At 36.5% G+C, this 14,433-nt stretch overlaps 2 protein-coding genes across 5 annotated transcripts in view; one reads left to right on the top strand and one right to left on the bottom strand.

The window, feature by feature from the left end:
• LOC118272334 (rab11 family-interacting protein 4A) overlaps positions 1–8,830 on the top strand; it is an 87,410-nt gene extending 78,580 nt beyond the window's left edge. For 3 of the 4 annotated variants that reach the window (XM_035588727.2, XM_035588725.2, XM_035588729.2), the window contains 6 exons: positions 2,573–2,707; positions 3,258–3,410; positions 4,488–4,770; positions 6,174–6,319; positions 7,127–7,174; positions 7,432–8,830. In XM_035588727.2, the coding sequence (XP_035444620.1) occupies positions 2,573–2,707; positions 3,258–3,410; positions 4,488–4,770; positions 6,174–6,319; positions 7,127–7,174; positions 7,432–7,575 (909 nt within the window). In that variant the 3' untranslated portion in view covers positions 7,576–8,830. The remainder of the gene's footprint in view (positions 1–2,572; positions 2,708–3,257; positions 3,411–4,487; positions 4,771–6,173; positions 6,320–7,126; positions 7,175–7,431) is intronic. The other variant, XM_035588726.2, reaches the window with a different exon arrangement.
• On the bottom strand, positions 8,825–14,324 carry LOC118272333 (myosin-11). Its single transcript, XM_035588724.2, has 11 exons — positions 13,157–14,324; positions 12,767–12,918; positions 12,263–12,444; positions 11,679–11,939; positions 11,148–11,341; positions 10,824–10,930; positions 10,608–10,733; positions 10,386–10,523; positions 10,172–10,281; positions 9,392–9,926; positions 8,825–9,002 (listed from the first exon to the last, which is right to left on the bottom strand). Exons 1-11 carry the CDS (start codon positions 14,226–14,228, stop codon positions 8,880–8,882), a joined length of 3,000 nt encoding a protein of 999 aa, XP_035444617.2. The 5' UTR covers positions 14,229–14,324; the 3' UTR covers positions 8,825–8,879.
• Positions 14,325–14,433: the final 109 nt, after the last annotated feature.

The raw sequence follows: 14,433 nt of genomic DNA, 5'->3' as shown, positions 1-14,433 counted from the left end.
TGTGCGCAATATTTTCAGCTCGTTATAAAGTGTGTTCCTTTTATTATCTACTACCTGTAATAAATTGTTTCGACAGCATTCTGTTACCTATTATTAGTTATTGGTCATGTAATGTCTTACGTCAGGCCCCATCATCGCTCATGCGACCACTTGACACGTTTGCATCTATCTCTTCCTCGTGCACATCTGCCTGCAGTTTCATAAAGTTATTATCAATATTATGTAACTCCTCATTAATATGTCCCATAACTGAGAAACGCCATTTTACTCGTATGTTCCCGTTGCTTCCATGTCTCTGTTCTCACAAATCTGCGAGTTCGACAATTTGACTTTCCCAAAAAGTCTTAACGACTTTCCCAAATAGAAAGCTGTGTTGTGCTACAGAATTAAATACGTTTTTTAAATCTTAATTTCACTTTGTATTTTGCAAATTGTCCTCGTGGTTTTTTAAAGTGCCTTGCAGATCAAAGCCCATTACATACAAAGGCAGTTTCAACAAACAACAAGGCTAACCCGTTTGATATCCATGGATTAACTACGGATACAATGAACTCGCCGATGCATTAAATGCTGCAAGTGGGTAGGAATGTGCATACATGCATACAAGAAGCAGAGGTTCCTTCGTGACTAACTGCAGCTCAGTGGAGCTCAACAAACCGATTGAATTTTGCTCTCCTAAATAACGCTTCATTGATCATTTATGGATTAATTCACTGATTCACAAACACTTGCACCAAATAGGAAATGATATAAATAACTCACGCGACAGTGTCGACTAAAAATACTCTTTATAACGTCCTTGAAAGCATCAAGATCAATGAAGCACTTTATCATAAAGCAAACATAATTTCCTGAACGCTATGTCCAAAAACAACTTATCTAAGATTGTATAATTATAATCCTTGATACGCGTATAATTGCATACTGCGATTTTCTTCATATCAGCTTATCGTTTTAGAAATTAAACAGATTCAATTTTGATACTAAACGAACGAGAAAATTAATTTATTGCTGAGGAAGCTTTAATATAAACTTTAATATCATTATTATAAGTGTCATGAATCCGTGTACAGCAAATAATAAGGAAGGCACATATAGGTAGCAAGTTTAACGCAATATGGTCGTAAAGAACTCGATCAAGAAATCAATTAACTTGTTATTTTATAATTATAAGCGGCTGTGACTGATCTTACCCATTAACTGAGTTTAATTAGACATGGTTTCAGTTGACTACTTGGAAAATCGCAGGGATTTGCGTTGACGATAAACACCTATCGGAATTAGCTTTAAAATTGCTTTGGACTACTTGTGTAATAGCTCTTCTCTAGTTTTAATTCACCTATATAACTTGATTCCGGTGAGCTTTCATTTTATATCTTCGTTTCTTGCTTCTTTATAAGTTTTCACATGATCTCATGGAGTATTTCAGTAGGCCAGCGAGTGTTTGCTCATCTGTTTAATTTTATTCGTTAGTCACCTCGACCTAGACCTACCAACGCAGATGGCGCGAGTGTCGTTTTCCAGGCCGTGCATTATAATATTTATAGTTTACCAGCACCTGGTGAAACTTGGCAGCGATGGGACTAATGAATCAATAAACCAAAGGTATATTATCTTACTTTATTCCACATGTTGAGAACACGGCGGAAAATGAAGAAAATATAAATACTTAACAGATGAATACATGTCCCCTACATGCACATAATTACGACAATAAAAACTAATCGTTTATAAAGAGCACATTATGGGTCACGCGAAAGTTTTTAATTTAACATCTAACAGTGAGATTAGAGCGGTATTCCAGTTATTTTAATCGTGGTCAGTTTGCACGCAATAATAGTTAGCTATGCGAATACCAGAACTGGCTTACATAACAATTGTGAACCACAATGAATCTCCAGAGATCCTAATCGATTTGTATTCGACGGTCGCAATTTCAAATGCGTCTGTAACTTGTAATGGTAACTTTGGTGTTCACTAGTGCGTATAGTGTACTATAGTAAACGCTTACTGCTGGTCGTTATCGCTCAATATCGAGCCATTCTGTGTTTGCTTATTATTATCTGACGATAGACGGAAAATAAATATTTGTAGCTCAAACACACCTTTCTTTCATGGCTGTGTATCACCCTAAAAAGGATTTTTATCGTCTGCTGTTTTCAAGAGTGTGGTAATTATTATTTGAATACCATTATTATCAGTCGTGGTCAACACACGGAAGGGCGTGGCGTATCCTTCTTTCACTTCTCTCCGTTTTAAATTTTCTTCAATCAAATAGTTGACTTCTTCTGTAAAAGCCACAACGTCTATTATATTTGACTAGCAAACTCGGCGAACTCCGTTTCGCCACCAATAATTTTACCTGTTTTCCTGATCTTATCTTGAAAATTATTTGAATTTTCTTGCTATAAACCTCACAGAGCCCGAGACCTTTCCAACGAATGCAAAACCATGGAAATCGGAAGGAAAACCTGACTTATTTTCTATAATAGATTGGTCATTTTTACTAGATGGTAACCAAATATTTCTTCATAATAAACAAAATTACAATAATGTATTTCGTCTTCGACAGGTGCAGTTACTTCAGCAGCAAGTGACATCTCTAGCTGACACTCAGAGTACGGCTGACGAGCGCTACGCGAGGGCAAAGGCTGACAACGCAGTGCTGCAAGCCAGGGTACACATGCTTGATGAACAGATACGAGAGGTAAGTGTTGGAATCCCAACAAAATCTTCTAAATATAAGTATTTAAACGGACATGTTCACTAGTTATATCATTAGAACTTAAATTCGGAATATTTACCAAGTTCTAATGATAAAATCTTCTAATCTTCATGTATTGTTATCATCTCTGTTTTAATTTATAAATCACTATAATGTATCGTTATCTACTTGAAGTAAGACAATGTTTTACATAACATTATATCTATCAATAATTTCCCTTGAGACTCTTCCACAAGGGCTCTTCACCTTGAATTTTCGAGTACATCCTTCAAAACACTTCATAGATATAGATTCCTTTTACAGCCTTCCATGTTACCGAGTTTCAAGTCTTTTAACTATCTAATTAGCCATTTTAACTATTATGGAAATTATTTATTATTATTAAAGTCTATGAGTTTCCGATATTTCGGCCCTGTTGCAAGCGCCATGATCACGGATGAACTGTAAATATCCCGTCTTAAGTTCTAATGTTAGTGTTATTGACCATGTCAGTTTAAAAACTTACATTAATAAAAATGTTGATAATGCACAGATTGAATGCCGATGTGAAGAGAGTATAGCGGAAGAGAAACGTCGCAGCCGTGAAGCTATTTCTCGTGTGGAGCGAGACCGCGACACACAGCTGGCTGCCATCACTGACAGGCTGAGCGCTGCTGAAGCCGAGGCTTCCGAACTTAAACAAGAGGTAAGGGATTTAGAGACTATTATAGATAGATAACTATCGGATGAGTAGCAAACGAGCCATTGGAGATGCATGTGGAATTGCACAACTTGATTCCCCTAGTCCTTTCCATCATCAAACCACAAGACAATCGGCGAAGCACCACCGCTTCATGGTAGATATCCCACCCACATCCCACCCACCCGCACGTAGCATGTTTCCTGATAGGTATAACCTGGGTGTCTTCAAGGCCCGAGTGAATAGGTTGCTTATGGGTAGACATGCTCTTTCGTAAGCCGCATAATCACTGACCATCAGGCGAGATAGCGGCCAAAATAATGAAAAAAAAATGGTTGATATAATTGGGGTAAATATGATCATCAGTAATAATTATTATAAGTAGGTATTTTTCTTTTGTAGGCGTCTTCAATATAACGTAGCCTACTAAGCTTTTGATAAGAAGTAAACTATTTCTTAAAATAGCTGTAAAGTTTCAGATCAAATCAAATACCAATCAACTCTTGAATGAAATCTAGGCCAAGTCGCACAATAGGTAAACATTCATCTCGTTTTCAATATTTATGATTGATCCAAAGATAAGCCGATATTCCATATCTACGCACCATTTATGAATGTTGCAATAGGTGTAGCAAAGGTCAGATTTACAGATTACGATTTACTTTTATGCATCTTTGATAACATATATTGTTATATAGGTACTAGTATAATACAAATATTCTTTATTGTATATCACATTCAAGCAACATTTATAAATAGGTACACTAACAAACCCGGCGAACCTCGTTTCACTACCATTGATATTCCATGTTTTCCTTTTTTTCTTTTGATTTTTTCCTGAATGTTCTTTGCTATAACCCTTGCGGAGCCCGAGACCTTTCCAAAGAATGTAAAATCGTAGATCGTGCGTTCTGTAGTTATAGCGTCAGGAAGGAAAACTTGACTTAATAATTTTATATTATAGAATAACAAAACAAATATGAAATTCATTTTTCACTGAATCAATGAATAATGCCTTTTACCCTTCCTGGTCTCCAACAATCATCTAAAACGATGATTAATCACGTTTAACTTATATTCTAGGTGGGACGACTCCGTGGAGTAGCAGAAACATTGAGAGCGAACGCGGAAGCTGCGGCGCGGGCGCACCGCGAGGCTCAGGAACAAGTGGCCGAGCTATCAGCAGCTCTGAGCAGTGCTCGCGAGGCTGAGCGAAGGGAACGAGATGCGGCTGCCACGGCCAACAGTCTGCTGGCCACCGCCAGGCAGGAGCTGCAGAGGCTGAGGGACGCCCCCCCACCGCCACCCGACCCTCGCCTCGACGAGCTCAGGAAGGAACTGACGCTGCTTCGGACACAAAATAAATGTAAGTACCTATATCAATTACTAGCTACTTCCGCGCGGTTTCACCCGCTCTGCTCGGCTCCTATTGGTCATAGCGTGATGTTTTATAGCCTATAGCCTTCCTCGATAAATGCACTATGCAACACAAAAAGAATTATTCAATTCGGACCAGTAGTTCCGGAGATTAGCGCGTTCAAACAAACAAACTATTCAGCTTTATAATATTAAGTATAGATTTACATGAAGTAAGGAAAATGTCGAAGGCAAAGTTTACTTTATAAGAGCCAACATGTTCTTATTGTCACTGAAACAATCTAGGTTCTAATCGTGACCCTAGTTTCTAGTGTATAAGAATAAACAATAAAAGGCATTCATTGCCTACATTTGTAACAAGCGACGGTTCAGCAAATAAAAGACGGAAGCTGAATTGCTTCACAAGTTGGTACAACAAATATGTCGGAAATGTTACGTAGCACCTTCCTTCTGGGAATTAATAATAGAATAACGTCATAAGAACGACTGCCAAGAACACTGAATGGATTTCTCACTTAGAAATCGAATCGATAACGAGCAAATGGAAAAGTGAATAAAAATGGAAACGACGATGATTTTTCTGTATCGACCTTTAAAATAAAGAATAAAATCTGATTTGGGTACAGTATAGATACCAGGTAGATAGATACCTAATCTTAAAACATAACATATAAAGCGAACAATCAGATATTTTTAATAAATGATAGTAAATCTACAGAGGTATTTTAACTATTTATATATTTTTAACTACTAAAGATTCTTTAACTCCCTAAAGACGTATATTATTAGTTAGTCACAGAAAGCCTAAAGAAGTACTGACACTCGATAGAATCTAGTAAGGTACTTGAGTAAGATAATAAACAAGGGACCTATTGTAATAGATAATTGTTTGCCAATAATTGAAACAGCGTGCCAACCCACGTGTCCCAGACAGTCAAGTAATTCTAAAATAATACGTTAGTGTTGTTGATATTTTTGCTGCTAATTTTAAAACAATTTTAAATAGAACTAATGGATACATTGAACTGTGTACTATATAACAAGTGTAGTGTACGTTCCGGGGGATAAATACTAAGTCTAGACGGATTCCAGACAAAAAATTAGGTCATCGTTTTCTCAAATATTTTTGTTTTGTAATTTTTGTCATCTGTCCTCACTTTGGACTTTGTTGGACGAGAACAGGCTCATAATGATTATGATGTTCTCACTTACTTTTATATATAGTACATCTTCTCTCCTAACATCTGTGACTAATTTTATTTCTACTTCTTGCTTTTTAGAAGTAAGATTTCCATTTACGAATCTAGTATCTCAAAAATCTTAAAAGAAAACTGTGTTTTAATCTATGTTCTTAGCCAATGGTCTATCTTCATATCACCTTTCTTCTTTCAGCTCTATCGGAAGCTCAAGAAGAGTTACAAGCGCAAATCTTGACGCGCGGCGTGGAGGAGGGTCGCAGTTTGCTGGACGGAGTGAGCGGCCCTCTCGTGGGCACCAACTCCCTCGCACACGAACTGTCACAGATGAGTGACGATGAGGTAACGTATTACACTCATTCTAACTACTTTATTACATGTGTTCATCGCTTCATGCATAAATAAATAAATGCTGAGGATAGATTAAAAACAAGAGAGCAGGAAGTCTCGACAATGTGACGCTAAAATTGGGTCGCTAAGTTAGCCATTACTTTATGAAGTGTTAATTTATTAAAGGAATTCATGGCTTAGCGACCGAATTTGATCGTTATCAATATCGAGACTCTTGGGCCTTGATTCACTTTGTACCCATGGAACGTGCTTTCTGGGTTTCATATATAAAATTACGTATGTCGAATGGTCGAAATTCGCATATTTCAATTTGTTTATTGCCGAAATGTAGAAGGAAATTAAGATATTTTAAAATATTAATTTGCCTATGCCAAGCAACATAGCAAGTTTACATTTTTCGATGTTATCATGGCATGCTTTACTTTGAAAGTTTTATATATTCTTCTTTACATTGCTACTGCATTTTGCAGAAGAATTCTGACTCTTCTAAAATTGCATTTAATTGAATGTCAGTAATAGGTGATTTTATTCACCAACAAATTAAAACTGAATTGATTATTTCCTCAGATAATCTGTTGATTAATTGGCCAATATAAACCCATATCTTTGTGCTTTCGGCTTACCTAAATTACCTACACTTTGTTCATTATAAACGCCGCAAATCACATAAGATACCGCCATTTAACATGGCTCCATAACATTCACAATCAGATATTGTGCGATGCTTTGCTTACATACGAAGCCTGACTGACTCGTTTGCGGAACAATTGCCTATATGTCATGTATGCATTTTTGCAGCTCGATGGTAACGATACACAATCTGATCTCAGCATAGAGATGGAAAAGGTACGAAACTTTTACTAACTGTGCATGTATTGTACCTTTAGATAACGCTAACTTGCATGCTTCGTAACAATATTACTATATACTGTTTGGGACTGATTGTACCTTTTTCATACTTTATTATATGAATGCTTGCCCTCACACTTCCATTAATCAATGGTAACATTGCATGCGCACCAGTTCCTTAGACCACATGCTTGTGTGTGAATATTCCATTATTTAAGTCTGGATACCATGTTAAGCAAAATTTGTTTTTACAGTTGCAGAAAGCTTTAAAGGAACAGCAAGACGTGAACGTTCAACTGAGGAACTACATCGACGGGATACTCCTATCCATCGTGGAGAACTACCCACAGTTACTCGAAGTCAAATACCAGAAAGCCCCGGGCGACACCAGATCATAACATATAACTATAACGACATTATTATTCTTTGTTATTTCCAATCGGTAATCAATTTATTTGGACATGTTTTAACAATTTATTTGTATCATTATCAACGTTTGAAATTATATTGGTTTGATGTAGATTGATATTGAATACTGTGATAAGAAAGATAATCATCAAAATTATTATATATGTAAATGGCTTCCTTTGGAAAGCCGAATAGTCTTCTTGGAAATTAGATTTAATAATACTTTTATAAACGGAATTCCTTTTATATAGCGGATCCTTTATATCTAGGTCGTATAGAAAGGTGTCAATATAATGATTATACATATAAGTTGTAAATATTGTGTATAGAACTACGTTAAGCATTTTTAAAGGTTTAGTGAAGATATTGTTCCTTGTTATTATCTCAGACGTTTGCTTCGAATGCAGTTGTCAGTTAATAATAAGTGATGTATAATTTATTTGGGTGTATTTTATGTTACATTAGATCTGTGCAAAGTAGAGGAAAATAATGAAATTATACTTTAACGACAAGGCCAGGCCGTCCATAAAGATATTAATGTATAACTACTTAAAGCAATTTCTGTGAAAGACTGTGCGATTGATATACTTGGGTGCGTAGAATTAAAGATTATTATGTGTTATATGGATAAGTAATGTATGAACTAAGAAGCGATATATTTACGGGTGCTCAGAATTCACTTTCAATTAACAGTATATTAAATTAACTAAAATAATCACGGTTTACTCGTGTACATTAATGGAGAAAAGCTCTAGGTAGGCTGCGTGACGTCACCGCGTCTGCGCACGCTGCTCATGATAAAGAGTCCCTCTGTGACTCGAAACTAATAGAGCTTTTCTCCATTAATATACGTGAGTAAACCGTGATTTTTTAAGTTAATTTAGTATGTGTCACGATAGTTATTATAAAAATAACGTTATATTTATTTTAACATCAACAAAGCGTAGAACTTGATCTAATTGAAAGTGACTTCGAAGCAGTGTATTGTAATAATTGGAGCCATTTAATACGAAAACTGTATTCATAGTTGTATATTACGTGTAACTGCATACCCTAGTACCTAAAACAATAATTATTTAGTAAGAAAAGATCATGTACCTATATTTTTACAATGAAATATTTATAGATAAGTTAGCATGTAGCTATATAGGAATTTGTGTACATTTTGATAACACTGTTCATAAATATAATAACAAAAGATGTCCCTTAACAGTCATCAAAGTAAATTAAACCAATTAATACAGATTCAGTCTTTTATTTTGCATCATCTCTTACATTTGGTACGTGTGTTGTTTCATTCTTCTTCAATTTCATCTTCGACTGCGAAATTTCCATCTTCCTTTTTGTTTTGGTCTAAATTACTCAATACTTTTTGAACATCTAGACGAAGCATCATGAACTTTGGATCCATGTAATCCTTAAATGAGAGTAAATTACAATTATGAACGACATTTATTTTATGGAAACGAGCCGACGTATCACCTGATGGTAAGCCATCGTCGCCGCCCATGGACACTCAAAACACCAGAGGCGTTACAAGTGCGTCGCCGGCCTTTTGGGGGTTAGGAATCTAAGGGTTGTTAGGGAATCGGGGATTGGGAAGATTGGGGATTGGGAAGATTGGGAATTGGGCCTCCGGTAACCTCACTCACACAACGAAACACAAAGCAAGCGTTGTTTCACAACGGCCAATTCGTGCCGAAACATGGCTCTCCCAAATACACATCTAAAAGAGTCACAAGGTAGTATCTTAGGACCTTTTTTTGCTGTTGGCTAATAATATTCAAACAGTATGAGAATACTTACTTTAAACGGTCCCTGATCTACTTGCATATTATCAGACTGTAATGTCTTCGTCTGTCTATCACCACCCTGGTGTATTTCCTCAACATGATGACGTAGATCTCCTATGCCAACACTGTGTCTCAAGTTCAAATTTCTCCCCATCAAATGAGACATTTCTTCTTCTATAGCATTCATGGCATTAGTTGTATTGGAACTCCTCAAATCCTTAGTAACTGGGATATCCATGAAAGAGTCAGGTAAGACGTAGCTTGCTTCGTAGTATGGAGGGAAGTTTTGCGAAGACTTGCATAAAGAGCATTGCTGCCTACTCTCGATTTGTTTTCTTTCATTATGAAGTTGTAACCTCTCTCTTGACAAGGCAACCTTTTCTCTAGCGACATGCTTTTCTCTGGAGTTCAGAGAAACCACGTGTTCTTGGATCCTTCTGATCCTTTCCTCATACTTGCGCTGAACAAACTCCGCTTCTGAATATTTTTTGTCAGCGTGCGTCTGTTTCTCCATTGCCGACTTTGCTAGTAGATCTAAATCTCGACTTCTGAAATGGTTATTATTTTTTTACAACTGGAGATGATTTAAAATATGCAGTATAAAGCACAAATGCAATTATGACGTAAAAATAGCATTACTTGGCTAATGATGAAAACTACCATGTTTAATAAAGAATAATTCTAAGCGGACTAAGATTTGGAAATTGGCGCCATAGTAACTTTTATTCAGCTGAAAATAACCTATCCAATGATATAACTCTGGCATCCTCCTTTAAAACTAAAATTTACTTACTTAGCCATAACTCGTTGTTCCTCCATATGTAACTGTTGTTTCTCTACATTCAGTTTAGACCTCTCTTCAGATACATCTTCTAACTGAGCCTGAAGTTCAGCTTTCAATTTCTGAAACAAAACGTTCCATTGTATCTTGTCACCATTCCTTTTAATATTTGGTGCTGGAAACTCAAAGCTAAGTTATTTAATTTAAGATTCAAATTAGAACGTACTTCAAGTTCTTGCTTTAAATTTTGTATTGTTGACTTTTCTCTGGCTAATGCCGCGCTGTCCTTCACTGCTTTGGCTTTCTCTTCGTCTATTTTCGTTATTTTCTCTTGATATTCTTTTTGGATGTCTTCTCTCAGCATCTGTACAACAAGTCTTTGTAAATCATTCTCAAAGTGTATAGTTACCTTTTTCGTTTTCATAGAAAGTTTTTATATTTAATATACCTTCATTTCTTCATCTTGTTTCTTAAGAATATTCTTAGCGAACTCAGTCTGCTTATTGAACGTTGCTTTTTCAAATTCAAACTCCATCTTCTTCTGTTTCAAAGCAGCTGTTTCTTCTTCTAACATCTTTAAAAATAAGATAGCATGTAAATTAAACGGAGGCACTACTAAAATTGTGAGTGGTAGATATCAATAATAAATTAATACAAATTTTACCGAAGTCATTTGCTTCAGCCTCGCCTCGAGCATTTTAATAGCTTCCCTGTTTTCAGTTTTCTCTGCATCTATAGTTTCGCGTTCATTTTTTAACTGTTGTAGCATCTCTGAAAATAATACCACAATCAAACATGTAACAGCATTCACAAGCAAAATAAACTCTATACCACATATGGTCAAATTCTGAAAAGCCACTCAATTTTAAAAAGCTCTCAACAAGAGTTCTGTCACTATAAATCCTTTATAAAAGACAGAGATAGCATGATATTTCAGTACAACTTAAAATTAAGTAGCATTTCAGTATTCGGGCGATAGACAACTTACCATTTATGTGTGTTTCTCTTACTTGCAAACTGTCCTCATATTTGCGTTCAGTATTTTCCGACAAAGATTGCACTTTGTCTAAAAGTTCTTTACAAAATACTTTATTTTCTCTTACATCTGCCACCAGTTCTTTTAGATCGGAGGAAAAGGTGACCGAATCCTGAATCAAGACTTGTTCCTGTTTTACTGCCGTTCTGAAATTGAATTTGATATGTTGAAAAGCAATTCATTTAGAGACTGATTTGAAACGAAATTGTCTTAAGGTGAGTATAGACTACAACATTTTCTGGAGTATTTTTGTGTAATATAACGTTCTTACGAATGGTATAATACAGGCAAACTCTCAGTTTCCAAATCATTTTGGTAAGGTAAACCTAAAAGTATGATACACTAGAACATATCATAGGGCGGCTCGTAGTTCTGTTACAAGTAAATGTTGTAGCTTATACTCACTCTTACAGGTCGTGTAAGACGACCTAATTTGGACAAAATATTTTGGAATTTATTTTTATCTGTTTCATATTCACTCACTTAACATTCTCCATGAGCGCAGCATGGTGTTCCTGCAACACCTTCACATTCTCCAAATGCTGCTGTCTAAGCATTTCATTCTCCGTCTTATGCCGTTCCGTTAAATCAGTCAAGTTTTCGTCAGTCAACTTCTTATACAGATGGTGATGTTCCTCTAACCAATTTATCTTCTCCGAATAATATTTCACCAATTTATCACTTTCCTCTTTCATTCTCTCTTCACATTGGTTCAATGATACCTCTAAAAATGCTAGCTGTCTCCTGTGTACAAAGTTTTGTAGTGTGTGAAGTACAAAAATTACAAGATCGACTGTTCAAAAGTGATATTAATGACTGAATCGTTTATGCTTATGATATCGGGCTAAGTAGATACCATCTCTCAAAGTTCAATGAAGAATATTACTGCAAAAAGTAAGTGTGCCTATGCCTAAGTAAAATATTACTTCTTAACACATTGAACGCCTTGGTGGTCACCGGTGACCGACGTTAGCGGAGGATTTGCCTTCAACAGTTTTCTATTGGCAGTCAAAGACTTAAGGGATTTTCTGCTTCTTTGTTTTTGATATGATGGTAAAAAAAAATACCTGTACGATGTTTCCATAAGATCAATTTCCTTATCATGGTTCTCCTGTAGGGACTGCACTAATTGTAGCAGCTGTTTCTTCTCCCGCAAGTGTGGTGGGTCTTTGTGATCTCCCGCCGTATGGAATTCTTCTGAATAATTCGGGATATCCTCGTTATCCGTGTTTTCTGACCCTAAGAGTGCCTAGAGAGAAAAAATAACAGTGGCATATTGGATATGCATTTAAAAATTATTAGATTACTGCTCAAACTGTAAGCTGTCGCTAGTTTATTTATTTTTTAAGGGTCGAAATTGTGAAAATGACTTCTGCCGCCTTGGGTGAGGCGGAAGGGAGTGTCAGACTCTTACCGACTAAAAACTACCCCGTTCCTTCTCCTGCTTTGAGCCGGAGTCCAGGTAGGTAATCTGTTACGTTGTAAATGTCGCGAGTACCTATCTCCATGTATAATGTCTTAAATATCAAGTAAATAAAAGTTTTTCAGTAAGTAAATGGTCATTATTCCACCTTTATTCTCTGAGTAATCCTCTCCTGATGAGCAGCTATGATGGACTGCATCTGTTGCCTGTTCTCCGCCTGTCGTCGCAACATGGCGTCCAGCTGCACATGTTGTGCTAGCGCTGCCTCGCGTTGTACTCGCTGGCTCTCTTTCTGACGCACTGGCAACAATATGAAGGAGAGAAAAATTAAAAATGGTTATTTTGTGTAAAGACACGTTAACAAACGAAATGGATAAGTTGTGTATCGTTGGAGTATACATGAAAGTTAAGAGGTCTATGAATAGAAGTAAATCAAATTGAACTGATATCTGACTGGATAGTAGAAGTATGTAATTTTTCGCCCTATGTATTACAAAGTCCAGGCTGTATAATATAAAAAATATTTCAAATATCTCACTTTGCATAGCCGCTAGTTTCTCTTCCTGGGCTTTTAACTGCAGCGCCACCATAATCTGGGACTCTTGTTGCTGCATGTACAGAGCAGCACCTTCTGCCGTAATGTCCTCAGTACTCCCTTGAAGAACACTCGGAGCTGAAGGAGGAGTGAATTTAACCAACGGTTCCACGACTTCATTATCTTTTTTTACCTCAGGAGGTGGCTCATCTGGTTCAATTCGTTCTTCTTTCGGAGGTGTCGGCTTAGGTTTTTCTTTAACAGGTTCAGATTTAGTAGATTTTTTATCTTCAGACTTTTTCTTCTTTGAGTCACCCCCCACCAACCACGCAGGCATGCCCGCTTCATCTTCCAAATCGTCGTTACCGTCATCTTTATCTTGAAATATACCCAGCCAGTCTTCTGCAGACTTTGATTTTTTTGCAGAAGCTTCTCTGTCTTCTTTCACGTTCTCTTTAACAGGTGGTTTCTGAGGCAAACTTTTACTAGAAACTGAAGTTTTAGCTTCACTTTTTCCCAAAATTGAATCAAAATCAAATTCTTGACTTTTCCCTGCCGTGACTGGCCGTAATGTCTGGGTGGAACCACCAGATTTTACTGAAGGGCCTCCCAGTATATCATCTAGCAAGGATTGTGAGCTCTTCCCCTTTTCTATAGATTTACCTGACTCTTTTCTTGTTCCCCCCAGTTCATTGAGTATATCGAGTTTGTCAGCACTCGCACTCACTTTAGCCTTTGCTGGAGACTTGTTTGTATCTAGTTTGTCGAGTCCTGCCTTTACTTTGGGTTCTGATTGGGAAAATTTTATAGATTCCTTTGACACAGTTCTCTTAAAAGGTGTAGGTGATTTTTTAGATTCAATGTCGAATAATGAGTCTTTCTTATCTAGTGTACTGGCAACAGGTTTTGGCTTATCAGTATCCTTTAAATCAAACAAAGTACTCTTCTTTTCTAGGTTTGGTGTGCTTTTTTTTCTTGCAGGCTTTTTCTTTCCTAATACGTCATCATCAAAAAAACTATCGTCGCTACCATCACTAAGAATTCCAGCCAAAAGATCATCGATGTTAAAACTCATTATGTCTGTAGACTGTGTATCGCAAACTATTAAAATAATTTAATTGAGCGCACTAGCGCACTACTATCATTGTTTACAAATTGGCCGCTATGGAAACGGAAATCTGTCACAATAATACCATAAACAAAAATGTTTTTATTTTTCTTTATTTCCAGCAAATGAAATGGCGTTCCCCAATGTCAAGATTTTACTTTAAAATTTTAAA

This window comes from Spodoptera frugiperda, chromosome 4 (assembly GCF_023101765.2).
Source record: "Spodoptera frugiperda isolate SF20-4 chromosome 4, AGI-APGP_CSIRO_Sfru_2.0, whole genome shotgun sequence".
Taxonomy (NCBI): Eukaryota; Metazoa; Arthropoda; class Insecta; order Lepidoptera; family Noctuidae; genus Spodoptera; species Spodoptera frugiperda.
The sequence above is the reverse complement of the archived record's forward strand: the minus strand, read 5'-3'. Positions and strand labels throughout refer to the sequence as shown.

What these genes read in the sequence shown, in the direction of transcription:
- LOC118272333 (XM_035588724.2), bottom strand. Translation starts at nt 14,228, where the DNA reads ATGAGTTTTAACATCGATGATCTTTTGGCTGGAATTCTTAGTGATGGT. An exon ending in GCGCTCATGGAGAATGTTAA is followed by an intron (nt 11,342 to 11,678) that starts GTGAGTGAATAT and finishes ATTCAATTTCAG; the next exon opens with AACGGCAGTAAAACAGGAAC. An exon ending in GAACAACGAGTTATGGCTAA is followed by an intron (nt 9,927 to 10,171) that starts GTAAGTAAATTT and finishes TAACCATTTCAG; the next exon opens with AAGTCGAGATTTAGATCTAC.